This window comes from Hetaerina americana, unplaced genomic scaffold, assembly GCF_022747635.1.
Source record: "Hetaerina americana unplaced genomic scaffold, ioHetAmer1.1.p SCAF_6, whole genome shotgun sequence".
Taxonomy (NCBI): domain Eukaryota; kingdom Metazoa; phylum Arthropoda; class Insecta; order Odonata; family Calopterygidae; genus Hetaerina; species Hetaerina americana.
The window spans coordinates 76487944-76504088 of NW_027287205.1; the positions used below are offsets into that span (position 1 = coordinate 76487944).

At 39.1% G+C, this 16145-nt stretch overlaps 1 protein-coding gene across 1 annotated transcript in view; it reads left to right on the plus strand.

Moving 5' to 3' along the window:
* Window positions 1–2663: 2663 nt before the first annotated feature.
* LOC139695469 (matrix-remodeling-associated protein 5-like) overlaps window positions 2664–16145 on the plus strand; it is a 98327-nt gene continuing 84845 nt past the window's right edge. The window contains exon 1 of the mRNA XM_071594254.1: window positions 2664–2739. Within this exon, the coding sequence (XP_071450355.1) occupies window positions 2664–2739 (76 nt within the window). The remainder of the gene's footprint in view (window positions 2740–16145) is intronic.

Genomic DNA, 16145 nt, shown 5'->3' on the forward strand with positions numbered 1-16145 from the left:
AGCTTGGGACAAGTAATATTTGACTGTAAAATAGAAAAAAGTCGAAATGAATTCAAAGAGCTTTTGGGTAGAGATTAAATTACGGAAAAACGTATAAAATTTAGGAAACAAAGAATTTAGACGTTAATGAGGGATGAATGAAGCGGAAAACATTTTTAAATCACTAATGATACCAATCCCAAAAAAGGGAAAGCAGAACTGTGTAACGACTGGGAATGACAATAGGTTTGCTTTAATTCGCGGTAAAGGTATTACTTAGGACCATGAACCAAAGGAGAGGAGAGAAAATGACTACTAAAGTGAAAACATTTTGGATTTAAAAAAGGAATTGGTATCCGTGACCGATAGGAATAAAGAGGTCACTAGTAGAAAGGAACATACCAGTACCAGAGTACATACCAGGATGTATTTGTATTCTTCGTGGATTTCGGGAAGGCCGTTTATTGAGGAAACTGGGGGAAATTAACATACATTTGACAGAAGATAAGAGTAAACGGAAAGAGTAGGCGACTTATCCGGAAGCTGTGAATATTTCAAACTGCGTAGGAGCGAATAGACAATGGAGAATCGGTATGGGTAGTGTTGGGCACGAGAGTAAGACCGTGGTGTCCAATATCACCTGTTCATCTCAAATATTATGCAGAAATGCCAAGCGAGGCAAGAGAAAGACTGGAGTGAAAAGAGGTAGGAAATTAGATTTACGGATGATCAGTTAGCCAGTAATGAAAAGGGGAACAATCAACGCCGTACGTAGTGCAGAGTTATTGGGATAGGCAAAAGGATGAGAATAAATCATGAAAAAGAGAATGAGAATCTCAATAATTAGGAAGCTTAAGTTAAACATTAAAGTTTGGGACAAAAATTCTAACCGGTAAAATAGTTTATTTATAAAATATAAATAGTAATTGGTATAAATATTTAGAAAGTATTTTGGGAGTAAGTAGGCAGAGTAGTGACTTTATAAAAAGGATTGCTTTAGTGTTTGTATGTTTCTTGGATTTTGGGACTAGTATAATACGCGGTAAATGTATTAATTCTATCTTCCATCTAATATTCTTTTATATCCCGGGGACCATCAGGGGAGGAAACATTTTAAGAATGGTTTGAAAATAGGCGATAGTAGATTAAAGGCGTCTTACATAAGGATATAAAGAAAAGACAAGGAAAAATTTTACTTCGGAGCACAGTTGTTTATTGCTCGGAAACGTCGTCGCTGGGAGAGGATAGACTGGAGGATTTTGAGATAAGGGAGTGAAGAATACAAAATTGAACGCAATAGAAAACAAGGGATGAATTTCGAGGCACTGTTGAGGAAGAGATACGGAAAAATTCGAAGCAAAGAAATGGAGGAGATACTGAGCAGCAATGGGGTGGGGAAGACGGTAATAGAGATAGAATTCTGAGAGCGCGAGGAAGAGAAAGGAAAAGAAGGAACTTTTTGGATGGAATTAAGGAAGGTAGAAAGTATGCAGAGGTAAATAATTGATTTATTGAATATGATTGAACTAATTGGTTGGGATTCAAGGACACTTTCTGTTATGTTTTTTTTGGGATTAGGAGTGAAGTGGTGTGTAGTCCCAGGGTACGTCAAATGCGTATCCTTATCCGATAGGCTATTGCCAATACTAACGATTTAGTAGGCTACCAAATTTCTCTAACGCATTCTATGTTTTTATATTTTCCAAAGGAATCTGGAATTTGATTCACATTCGAGAAAAAAATTCTGACCATGCTTTCAGTATGTGAGAAGGATGCCATACAACAAAATTTTAAATATAAACAATTCAAATTACGGTTCAGCATGTGTGTTCTCAATGCTATGCCTATTTTAAATTGGAATGGCATTTCATGTACCAAGGATAAGCCACTCGAGCATAATTCTATATTAATGGTTAACACTAGATGAACTTCTTGGATTGTAGAAATAAAACCAATTCTTTTTGTTGATCATTATTTGTTTTCATCCCCTTAGGCATCTTTTAGCTTTATAGTTTGAAACTGGAAAACACGGAAATCAGCCTACGGAGCCGTTGGCACTCCAGAAATATACATATTTTCAATATACTATTTGTTATAATTATTATTCCTAAAAATAATGTAAAAAAATCCTTCGTTTTATGGGCATTATTGAGAAACTACAGGAGGAGTGGACCAATGGAAGCGTGTTCGACTCTCATACCGAGGGTAAAATGTTCGAGAAGATAGCTCCTGGCTATTTTATCAGATAATATTTACCAGCGGTTGCAAACTTTTATACACAACACAAAAAAAACGACATCACTACCGAGAGAAAGCAGCTCTCTCTGCTCGCTCTGCTCAAGCAGAGAGAGCTGCTTTCTCTCAGATGTACCAGATCAACGAGATCGGTCAGGCATCAACAGCCACAGACGACTTCTCCTTGCACAGAGGGAGGGCGAGGCCACCTTGAGCGAGTATGAAGTTCACAGAAACGGCCGAAGTACTGTGAATGCGGAAGGCAACGGGAAACCACCGCATTAGTCTCCCGAGAATATGCAGCCTTGAACTTGTGTGAATGCGGCCCTGCACTCCACCTGGCATCCTTCACGGTAAAATATTCTGGGGTTAAAATAGTCCCTCAATCGGATCTCCGGGTGAGGACTACTGGGAAGGGTACATCGGTCAGGAAAGACAGATGCAGGAGGATGGGGACATGGAATGTAAGATCCTTAGGAGTTAGTGGAAAGCTGGAGTACGCCAAGATAGACTTGGAGAGGCTGGGTATAGACGTCCTGGGAGTTAGCGAGATCAGGTGGACGGGAGCAAACGACTACTGGAGCGACGGATATGGAAGTATCGGAAGTATATGCTCAGGAAACGACCGGAGGATCGCAAGCGTTGGCATCATACTGAAAAAATAATGGGGACAAAAGAGTAAAGGCAATATTGCCGTGCAACGACATAATTCTGATGGTGAAACTGGAAGGAAAGTCCACGGACACGGCATCCGTTCAAGTATACATGCCATCTACTTGTTTAGCCATACAGAAGAAGAAATAGAAGAAGTGTAGGAGCAAGTGGAAGAAGTCTTCGGGCAGGTGAAAGGGTCGGATATCTAACATAATTGGAGACTTGAACGCAGTCGTAGGAAAATGAAAAGAAGGACGAAGCGTCGGAAATTTCGGTCTGGGAAAACAAAACGCCCAAGGAGAGAGACTAGTCGAGCTCTGCAATGAGAAGAATATGGTTTAACTAACACCCTCTTTGAACAACATCGACGAAGGAGTTGCGAAGGCAATAAGACCCGCAAGCCGCAAGGTATCGGATTAAACGGAATTAGGACCAGTGGAGAAGAGATAAACATGCTACGCTTCGCCAACGATACTGCCATGATAGTAAAAAACCAGGAGGATCTTCAAAGGCCACTGAACGTATTGGACCAAGTTCTACAAAGATACAACATGAACATAAACTAGACGAAGATTAAAATCCTAGTGTTTGGTAGAGTGAAGCGGAATACAGCAGTCACACTCAAAGGACAAAAATTAGATCAAGTGGATTCCTTCACCTATCTCGGAAGTACCATGACATGGGACGAAAGAAATGCTACAGTCATGAAGCTAAGAGATCATTGACAATGAAAAGACAACTGCTGTGTTCAAAGAAGATAGAATCAAAGGCGATGAAACAACACGTGAAAACATTCGTATGGAGCGTGTCACTTTATGGATCAGAAGCATGGATCATCGGAAAAGTAGACCAGAAAAGACTAGAAGCCTTCGAAACCTGGTGCTGGAGGAGGATGCTTAAGATCATATGAACGGATAAAATAAGAAATGAAGAAGTATACGGAAGAATAGACGAAGAACGGACCTTATGGAACACCATGGAGAAAAGAAGAACCAGATAGATTGGCCACACCCTAAGGCACAATGGATTCGTGAAGAATATAATAGAAGGAAAACAGAGGGAAAGGCCCAAGAGGAAGGCAAAGGGATAGATACATGTGACAAAGTAAGAAGAAAGTACATTGCAACAAATACCAGAAAGTAAACCAATTAGCATCAGATAGGATGGAGGGCTGCAGTCAGCCAATTGTTGGATTGAACGACCAATGATGATGATGATAGAATTCTCACTTAGGGAACTTTATATTAATGTTATCCTCGTTTACTGAGTGATTTTGAACCTGAGGTGATATTTTTATGTAATATAACTCATTTACATCACCCATCATTAAGAGAGAAGGATTTATGCGGTCAAAAATGTAATGTAGATAGTCACTGATGTTTGAACGTAAACTGAGAGTCTTATTAAATAGTGATCAATAAGATAATTTTCACAAGCCCATAACTAAAGAATTTGTTCGCTTAAAAAAAGGGAAAAGTAAGTATAACTGGCAATCCTGACCCTTTTCCAGGTGTCACCGTGTAAAAAACGGATGATACCGTGGTCAAAGCTTGATGCGAAGATTTTGACCTATTATAGTACCGAGGGGAGAGTTTATAAAGGGCACGGGATGGGGGATGTTCCGCGAGGCGTTTTGAGAGACTGCAGGATGGAGGAGGGTTAATTGTAATAATTAGGGAGGTTTAGGCTGGCGGGGCCGTAAAATATGGCGGGAGTTGGGCGGTGATCGGAAGGGGTCGAAGTGATGGATGTGGGCGTGGTGGGCGACGTTGGGAGGTGGGTGAGGGGGCCGCAGGAAGTGGGCGAAGGTGATAGATGGACGGGATAGGGAGCTTGTTAGCAGAGGTGGGTGGTAGCGGCGGCCTGGAATCTCCCGGGACCTGACCGGTCACTTGTGTGTTTGTCCACGAGTGCGTTGGTGCGTTTGTGTGTATACGGACGTGAGAGGAGGGTTCGCGGGGCACCATGTGGCTTTGGATGTTTATAGGCGTTCTGGAAAAATAAAAATTTCGTCCGCGGGCAACTGCGTTTATCGTGCTGTGATCTTCCTCCATCCCAAGCTCTCTTTCCCTCCCCTCCATCCAACCCCTGATCCAAACCGTCCTCTCCTTCCCACCCTCATCTCTCTCCCTTCCACTTTTTGGTTGGCAGTGATTGATTGATTGGCTCGTTGATTCGAGCACCAGTCGATATTTGCTTCCATGACATCCACGACCTCCCTTCAATTCTTGCTCCCCCCCCCACGTACTCCCGGCCCAGCCTCTCTTCGCGCGCCTGGAGGAGGTAAAAAATGGAATTTTTGCCGAGAAAAACCCACCATTCAAAAACTCTCAATTCATTAGTCCTCTAAGCATCATCGGGAAAGAAAGCTGCTGGTGGAAGGGGGAATTCGGGGTAGGGCGTGGTTTTCAACGTGGATAGAATTATTGGAAACGGAACGGCCTTTCTTAGGGGAATATTTATTTATGATTAAACCGGTAATAACCAATTCCCTTACTGTAATGATTGAAATAATATTTTTTTAATTGAGCACGGGTGAGCTGACTTTAACTTCGCAAAAATATTTTCTGCTAATTAGTAATTGCCTTTGTTTATTTTTAATCTCAGGGATGGCAATTACTAATTGTCTTCTCTTCCATTTGGTTCCACTTAAATGGAAGAAGGGACCATTTGGTCTCAATTTCGCCCAAATAAAGACCTCTATCTATCTATCTAACTTGCATTACTCAGTGCGCAGTTATTACCTCAAAATTCATTAGTTGTGACTTTTGCCATGCCATCCACCATCAGCATCAAGGGATACCGATCATTTTTTATGCATTAACTGTGCAAAATATCTAAATTCATTATTGGTCTAGCCTAGTTAGGCTAGTTGGTTTTTTTTAGGATCATAGGTCGCATTAAATTCTCAATTATTCCTGCCAAATGGCATCAAAGTGTACCTTATAAACCCCATTCCACTCATAGAAATCTGACTATGTTAATATTTTACTGGGAAATTAGAGGAGTGGCCTTCAAGAAGACGGTCTGATGGGTCGAAGCTGAGGAAGGCATTGCCTATTCGAACTTTCATGTTAATATTCTGTTTCAAATTATAAGAGAAATTTGGCTGAAAAAGCTGGAGAATATTTTACCTCGTGGCAAAATATTCTCCGTTACATTCTGTGGGGTGAATTGTTTTTTCTTCCCCTCTCCACTCACTCATTCCCGCTCTCTCACTCTCCCTCCTCCGTTCGCTCCGAGTCTCACACCTCCTCATTCCTCTCGTTTCCTTTTCGGCCTTTTCATTATTATTTCATTAAGGGAGGGAAAACTTCGCATAACAACCCAGAGTGTGCGGAAATGTATCGGAATAAAACAACTTCCCGGAGGGAGCCATCCCCTGCCAAAGCGACGGTAAAATCAATTTCGAAATAACGAAGAGGTGAATTTTTTACTATTTTCAGTACGAGTGAATTTTTTTAATTGGATGATGACGGTGTGTCTGTATCTTCAATTACTAGGTGATTTTTTTCCACATCGGCGTTATTAATATTTATTTTTTCCCTAAAATTCTTCTTTGCTTTCCCATAATTATTGCGTATTGATTATTTCGACGAAGAGATTCCCGTCTCGACACACGGTTATTGAGGATCTCAAACTGTTTAATTATTACTCTTTTACTTATTTTATATTTATTTACCTTTTTTCCGCATCCAAACTAGAGAAATTAATGACTAAAAGTTTTGAGTATTGTGTTCTGTATATAGGTCGCTATGAAAGTAGCACATTCCTATTTTTTAATTAAAAAATTATTATGAATCTAATAATAAACTTAAAGCTCAAAACTTCAATATTGCCAATTTAATATAGCATATGGGTTTGTCTAATTAACAAAACAGTATACTACATGGTTGATCAAAAATATTTTCAAATATTTATCCCTGAAATCCGTAGTTTAGCCTCGTGTAGCCTAAGAAATATTCTGGTTTTTGATGCTACTGCTATTTTTTGAATCAAACTAAAACGAGATTATATATGAGTTATCGATTGTTTTACGATTACAATCGATTACACACATATAATCCTGTCCAAATAAGATTGGTCAAAAAGTCGGTAGGATTTTTAAACAAATATATTTGCCTTACACACTTAGGAGCTACCCTACAACTTAAGCTACCCTGTAACCCAAAAGTATCCTTTATCATAGTTAATTTAAGTTAAACAAGGCATTACTTATGCTGAAAAAATCTCAACCTCTAATTTTTGGGAGCTCAATTTTCTTTTATTGGATTTCTGTTGTTCAGATAACCAAATAATCCTAGAAACTCATATTTCACGTCGATTCTCTGACAGCCGTCGCATAGCTCGCAATTCAGTATCGTTTTGGAATGATAACGGCGGTAATTCAACATGGTAGTGGATGCTGTTTCATTTACTTCCTCCGAAATAACATATATGTACTTTCAGCCAGCGAAGAGACTTTGATCCCTTCCCATCTTTCTTTCCCTCCCGCGTACTTGATGATTTTTTGCAAGCCTCGTATTCGTACATCATCTGTCACCCGGTTGAGAGGCGACGAATGGTTGGTCGAGGTGGGGAGGCGACCGCCGGATAAACAAATCCATGGCCCACTTTTAATTCTAGAAATGGGTCGATGACACAAATTACGTTTTAAACCCCTCTTTTTTTCACCTCGCCTCCTTTTTGTATGCATGTGTGTGTGTGTGTGTGTTTTTTCGGGACCGCGATGCGAAGATGATGATGATGATAGCGACGGCAGCGGTTCGAGGGAACGGAAGGAGGTTTTCAAGTTGAAGGGGTGAGAGGGAAGGAGGAGGAGGAGGGGAGGGCTCGTGGAGACCCCGCCCCGCTCCGCCGTGCGGCTCTGGAAACTTGGCGTCTGAGAATCAGAGTAGGTGCCGCGAAAGGAGTTGACGCGGGTAGGGTTTTAGTGTTCTGCGGTATTTCGATATTTTGACTGCAATGTCCCACGACCTTACTCTACCATGTTACCAAGTTGAGCCGCCAATGAATGCGTACATAGGATGTGAACGTATGTATTGCATAGCAATTATGAGTGTTCTGTTTGGTGTGACATCGTAGATGAGCGTCATGGAGATAAAATTAATAAACCGAATTGATTGCGTTCTCTGAATTTTTGTTTCATCACATTGCAAATCGTTTGAGTGCTTGATCGCCACCACCAGGTATGGACCAATATGAATTTATGTAAATGATTATGATGCTTGAGCATTGCAACATATTATATAATAATAAAAAAGAGTGCACAGGATGAAATTCTATTTGTTGTTATTATTTTATGAGCACATGAAAGTGGATGCCATATTGCAATTTATTTTGATATTAATTATCTTTCCTCTTCCTTGTCGTCTGACAATGACTGATTTAAACACTTAGGGCTATATATGGATACGTATCATCCTAAAAATCAATGTGAGATAAGTAGCCGAAACTGTGAAATAGCTTGCAATCTCAGAGACCTAATGTTAGATAGATCTCGTTAATATTTGACCAATTTTTTTTCCTGCCATTTTAGGAAGTACAGTTCGCTTCTAAGTACCTCGAGAAAAAAGGTGGTGAATTATTTAACCAGGCTATGTATCAATCCTACAATATCCGCAGGAGTAAATATATCCGAGATAAATCACCACGGAAATTTATATTTTCTGGAAATATATATTATCGACCGAAATGTTGAATAAAACAAAAATGCTGCCGTAAGAGTTATTTATTATACCAAATTTCATACATTTTTCGATCAAATGAAATGTTGCTAGCAAATCGTTTAAAAATTTATTTGAAAATAAAATACAGTCCGTGTCCGTTCAAAACGTTATTTAAACGGTATATTGATAATACTAGTGTGTGTGTGTATATATATATATATATATATTTATTTATATTTATACTCCTCGTGGATATAAACGTATGAGTCAAAGAAGTCGAACTAAACTAGGCCTTGAGCATGTTAACCCCTCAGACTGACTATCATCCGGCAGAAGAGAGGTGCCCGTCAAGTATTATTATGTGAAATACAAAAATCGCAATATGGCTGCGGACGAATTCTTAAAACTACAACTCGTCCTAGATAGGAAATGGGCTTCGGCAAATATAAACACTTGCGGCTGTGAAGTATTCACCCTCTGCCACTTCTCATTCAGCTATCCTTTAACTCTCATCCAGAACTTAATCTTTTACCCTCTCTTATTCACCTTACAAATACACTACCTTCATTCAGATTTGCAAACATTACATAAACCTCATTTCATCTTTTCCTTTTTCCACGGATTTCCCAGAACAATTTCATTTCGTCCTTATATTTTGTTCATATTTGCCTCTTTTTTTCCTTCTGGGTCATTATTTCTATCCGTTTCCATGCTGGACTACACTCATCTACTTTCCTCAAGAACAGATTCCATAGCCGTAGGAAACACCAATCCACTTGACGGCATTCTTGCTGAATGTTTTTTTTGCATCATCACTCCCGATCATCAATTTCCTTCACATTGAAAATGCAAAAATATTTCGGAAGGGTTGGACTGTCTCTCTGAGAAGCACATCTACTTCTGACGCGGAATTGCGCCCAGTTACTACTTAAATGATCTCAGGGTCGAGGCATGGATGACCGCAAGATTATTGATTATAAACACGTATACAATTTTATGTAGTGTGGGAGTGAAAGATAAAAAACGTAAAGTGGGAAGTCTTTTATTTTTAACTTTTCGACTGGTCCCAGTCACGTTTCGCAGCTCTCCTTTGTGGTAAGAAGGCGAATGACGGGTTGCCGGAGCAACGGGAGAGACAGTGGGTGTGCATATGCATTTTCATGAATAAGCAATGTTTACATGGATGAGATTTCATAATCATGTATGTGCATATGCATTTCCATGAATAAGTTGTGTTTACATGGGTGAGATTCCATATCCATTTGTGTGCACATTTTTATGTACATGCATATATGACTTGAGAAACACACACACACACACATACATACATATATATATATATATATATATATATATATATATATATATATATATATATATCTATCTATCTATCTATCTATATATATATATATATATATATATATATATATATATCTCTAACTATGCAATGTGTACATACATAATTGTCTATATATATGCGTAGAAGTGTCTGTGTGGTTGGTGTTTCGGGGCCAGTACGAGGAGGTAAGCAGGACAGAAGATAAGAGCCGCAGCGCTCAGAGTAGATAGGAGGCAGAGAGAGGGGTGTGTGTGTTGCAGAGAATGATGTCAAAGGCTGCTGATTAATCGAGCCGCCCTCTCCCGTAAAGTGATGGGGTTGGAGGGCGGGTGGTTGAAAGGGAGAGGGGCGTATTGGCATCAGTAAAACCAGTGCCCATCCTCTACCCCCTAAAGGGGGGGAAAGGAACACCCCCACCTCCCCCCTTTTACGTCCCACTCCCACCTCTTTAACCGCCAATCCCCGTTTCAGTGTTTTTCTCTCATTCGTCATTCCGTCCGCGTAATCCTTTTCTGCCCGTCCTCCGTCGTCTCGGCGCATCGCCCACCCCACTTCCGTCCCTCCCACTCTCCCTCCCTCACCCTTTAATCACCCCTCCCATTGCTCCCAAGGAAGATTGGGTGTAAAAATGCCGACTTTTAATTAAAACAAACCGCCCTGCGGAGCACCATGATAGGAATCCGCTGCGTAATGGCGTGATAAGAGCCCTGTGATCCGCAACCGTGACCAGCATCCTAATTAAACGTTGTCACCACTAGTGCACCAACGGTGATTATGGCGTAGCGATTAAGATTTTCTTGAAATGAAGAGCTGATATGTTCAAGCCAACTTTTTTCCCATTGACTAGGTTTTGTTTTTGATGAGGGGGGCACACCATCCGTTGTCTCCTAGATAGAGTCCCCTGGGATTATGACGGCGCTGTGTGTCTCCCAACCCGTAGTTCCATGCCTACCGTATTCCTTATGCTCTTTTTTCTCGTAAAACCTTCTATAGTAGTGATGTCAATAAGGTAGATGGTCAGAGTCATTCAGCATCAAAAGAATTCAAGAGAGGATTATTCGTCGGACTAAATATTGATCCAGCATTTGGTCGTGTTCATTATTCCCTCACTTGTCCATTTTTCTTCTCTTTCTGCGTAGCACAAATGCGACCATACATTATTGAACTTTTGAATAGATTAAATTCCCTCAGGCTAGGCTCTGGTGAAAAAATTGTGAAAAATAAAGGAAGGCTATAGTAATGCAAAAAACAAAACCGCCATTTTGATTGCATATTTAGGAATGCCACAACAAAGCAAGTATATTGATTAGATGTGATTGATGGTTGAGGCCGAGACTTTGTGGAAATCCATTGCGAACAGGGGTTTCACTAAATAACTTTGCAGTTTCCACATAAAATAATTGATTTATTTTCAACTAGTTTCGCTATACTGTAGCATCTTCAGAAACGTACAAAAAAATTTTTTTTTTACGTTCCTGAAGATGCTACAGTGTAGCGAAACTTGTTGAAAATAAATCAATTATTTTATGTGGAAACTGCAAAGTTATTTAGTGAAACCCCTGTTATATTGATTAGGGAATCGTGGCGGTGCGGTGGCTAGCGTACTGGTTCCCACCGAGAGGGCCCGGGTTCTAATCCTGGAGGCGACAGATATTTTACAGTGGTATCCCGATCCCTGCTTTGAGGTGCTTCGTGGATAGCACTTTTAGTGAGTGCGCCATCCGTCGGTTGAGATGTTAAGGTGCGGACCTCTTGGAGCCTTTCGTTAAGAATATGCAAATGCCGACGTCGGGTTGCTCTCCACCCTTAATCCTTTCCCATCTATCAGGGATGGGGAAAATGACCTTAGCTGTCGGTCGCCTCCCCCAAATACTACTGCTACTTAAAAACCTTGGTTGTCTCAATATAAATGTACTGGGTATACCACCAAGTTATTTTCATTCCCGTGATGGATAACTTCCAACATATTAGGCCAGAAAGCATTTCCTATTTTAATTCACGCATTTTTGAATGTGTGAATAAAAATATAGGATATATTCCCTCATTAATTGTCTGCCAACCTTGTTCCCTTGTAATTTTCTGTCTCTCAGGTGGTTTTGTCAAGAATTACTGAATCTTTGGTACTTAGCAGCTCGCACATCAATTGTAAAAATGAGCCGAGTAATTTTACGCAGTCTTATTGAATAGCGATGCAATGCGTATCATTCCACAGTGGTTCATTAACTTGCAAAGCTTTAAGCTAAATAAATCAGGCGGGGAGGTTAGGGGTGGGAAGGTGGAAAGGGGAAGAAAGGTATGAGAGAGAGGACCATGTAAAACCCCTCCCCTCCCTCCCACACCTCTATATCCCACACTTTTCTGACCCTGACCCTCCTTTTCATCCCTTATATATATACGATAGCAACCGGAAACGAATGTTACTTCACAGATGAATAGGCTGTAGTACAGCATCTCGCCACTGGTCAATAAAATTGTGGAAAATTACTGAATTCATTTTTACTGTGGCTATTAAATACTTCCACGTATTCACTAAAGGGTCTGAATATTAGCGCACATATATACATGCAATAAAGCCTTTGACCCTATTGGCATCATTTTATGTGCGGGCAGATATACCAGTTCCAAACCTAACGTCCTTCTGATTCATCTAATAACTATCCAATTGGCGTTTCTGTCAGAAAAATTTAACCATTTGACACACTATATAAATATGTCTCCAAAATTTATGGATTTGAGGAATTGATCTGCTTTAATTTTTTATTGTAGTTTCAAGATTAATTCACGAAATGCTTTATATTTTTTACATTTAAGAGTTGAACCATTTTGTTCTTGGAATCGGAACAATTTTATCTTTCCAGATACGTGAAGGCAAAACCGGTTGCTTACCAAATAATAATTCATTCAATTATTCCTCTTCCCATGAAGACAAAAACTATCAAATTTGATCAGAAATCTAGCAAAAATTAGCGAAGTCTAAATTTTTGGCTTCCAACGGTCTTATTTTTGCATACGTATGCTTGATAGATACAGTGATGAAAAGCTGTGCGATGGACGGTGGCTTTCAGTCCATCCCATCCTATTGCTCTCGGCTTGGAAACACTCGTAAATTCTTCATCGTCAAGCAGATCATAGCCAACCATTCAAACACGTCCCCCCCCCAAACCAATGACCGTATAAAAGTTGTTAAGTTAAATCTGAATGCTCCAGTTTTTTTTCCCCGGAACGGGAATGAGCAATATTTCTGATTATCGAGGGCTCGAATTGACGAGCATTCGTTTTATGTCCATCCACTACTCCAGCTTCCCTCCCTCCCCAACATATCCTCTCCCTTCCTTCCCATTCACTCCTCGCCGCCTTCCACACCCCCCCTTCTCTCCATCTCATTGTCCCTTTCCGTTCCGTTTATCTCAAGTTCTCTACGGGTTCCCCTTCCCTTTTTTACGGCCGCTCGCTATGGCCATCCACCCGCCATTACCATCCTCTTCACGACCTCTGCCTCCACGCCGCAATCCTCTCTCCTCCCCATCCCCTTAACGCACTCCACTTTCTCTTTTCCAAACTCTACCCAACCCATCCCTTGGCCCAGGACATCAAAGCGACCTCCGCCGCTCTTTTAACTCATTTAACACCTTCGTTCCGAACGATTTAATCGAAGCAAGATTATGGCATTAGATTGGATGGACAGCAGGAATGAATTGTCTCTCTTTTTTTTCTTTTTATGATCATTTGGGTGCTTCCTGGTCCTAAAAAATGAGGCTTTATCATCTTCTCCCTTCTCATCGAATCTTATTTTCCGTAATGTCATAACGAGAGTGCAGTCGCTCCCCGATCGCAATACCGTCCTCTCTTCATGGTAGTCATGACTGTCCGGTTTCTCTGGGTAAATGTGTTTCCCGACCCGTTTTTAGAGTTCGTAATTTCCGCCCGAGGGTTGAATTGAGATCTAGTAGGAAGGCAACTGATAAGTCGGCTTAAGTTATCCCCCGTGATTCCTGTTTCAGATTTGGAGCCCGCTTGTAGATATTAAGTTTCTAGTCTTTGGTAACATATCCAAATTCAAATATACCTTTGAATGATTAATATTTTGTAATTATTGTTGAACTATTTAAGCAAATTAGGAATTTACAACTTCCGAAAGATCCTATAAAAATCACAAATTAAAATTAAACAATTATTCTTAAAGCATGGTTAAGATTTAAATAAGATAATTCATAATTGGTTTCAATCAATATAAAAATATTAGTATGATGCGTTCTAACTCTGGATCATCAGTTGACTTTAAATGACCTTATTTATTAATTGACCCGTTGAAAGTGACGACTCATTTTGAAATATATTTGGACTTTGGATTTTAAAGAAGTTCTTGAAAAAATTTGTGTTTACATGAAAGTACGTATAAGCACTGCCTTGTCCGGCTTGAAATTTTAATTCAACGCGTCCCATTCTTTTGCGAACAGGGAAGTTTTATCAATTTTCTAACCCTTCTCAATTGTATATGCTTCACTGAGACTTGGACAGTCAATATCAGTTTTTTCGTGGCTAAATCATATTATTAGTTCGTATTTTTTTTGCCCTTCCTTTATTTCATACACCCCTTGTCCTCTGTTCTTGTTCTGCTTTTATTCTCTCACATTTTCTTAACTCTTTGCCAGCATTTTCATGATAACTTTTTCTCATTTCTTTCTTTTGAAAATGAAATCTATAAATATTTCAGAAAATATCTAAATTCTCTCATGGAATGATGTGGTGTCACACGTAAAATCCCGTCAAACTAAATTTAGAAATTCATCCTTTGAATGAAAGATTAAATTTTACTGTTTGTGCAAATATCTCATTTTAAATTGAATATTTTAATTAACTGTAGCATTTCATTCATTTCTGTTGAATGTTTGGATACGTTAACCAAAAATAACCGTGTACAAGAGTAGTTATTTTTATTTTTTAGGCAAATATGTCTGTCAAGGGTACCCACAATTATTAATTAATGCATCCAGTTGTCCATAAGAAGAGAGGTGATTGAGACCGATTCAGTAAATGCCCTTCAAGTCATACAATCACTAAGAGTTCAGAACCCTTATCGCTTAAAATAATCTTTACCTTTGGAAGTAATCTCAGTAACACACTATCATTGGAACATCTAATTTTATTGTGGCTTTCTTCACCATTATTATGCACAATACAAAAAGGCGTACTGTAGTCATCAAATGCTATTCTCTTGATATACGTTGTAATCCGGTCTTCGGATATGTAAATCGCTGGATTACAGTAGGTCAGGTATATTCCTTTCATTATTCCGTATTGGAATTAGTTATCCGGATTATGCCTACCCAAATAGATGTATTAAACTTAGAGCAATATCCATAATTGGAAGAAGAAACATTTTGTTATAAAATTTTTAATTTTACAACTTAATTTTATAATATTTACTGATGAAATAAATAAATGGTGATTGTCGTTCTTATAAAATATCAATAGACGGAATAATGTAGTAGCAAGTGACATATATCCTCCAAGAATGTCACTAGGTATTCTACTGGGAATTCTTAACTCCAACATTAACAAACATTTTTACATATTAAAACACAGTGAAGTAGCTTTTCCATTAGCCAATGAAAAACATGATGTCATTTACTTTTCGTGGTACTAAAACTGTCTGTTAATCGTAAAGGAAGTTATTGATTCTTTGTGAGAAAGATTTGGCAAATAAAGGTAGTATTTTTTATTTTCTTAAACTTTTAGTGTTTGACCATCATATAATGTAAGGGGATTCATGAGTTATAGAGTAATATTTTCTCTAATTATTTGGTAATTTACAAAGACTTCAAATATTTCTTTTCCAATTAACTTCCTACATCAATTGATTGTTTTAGAATGTTTTTTAAATAACCAAATAAGGCTGAAACACAAAGTGAGCATTAGTAATCCCGCGTCTCATATCGCATAAGAATCTGTATTTAAGTTTTCACGGGCACATTGAACTAGTTGGCAATAAATCAGAATCCTTCGATTTCTATCATACGCAGATAGAACAAAGTAGGGCGTATTGTGTAGTATTTAACAAAGTCAACTACACTTCAGCCGCAGGCCTATAAGTATTTCATGTGCTTTCTTTGGTATGATAAAAATTTTTTGATATTTAGGGCTGTAATTATTTTCAGTTCTGTATTTCGAGGTGAATTTTTTGCCGATGGGGGATGGTGTGCCTCAAAAAAATTCCAGTATTCTTAATTGACACTGATCAAACTTTCAAAAAGTTTGATTGAAATCTT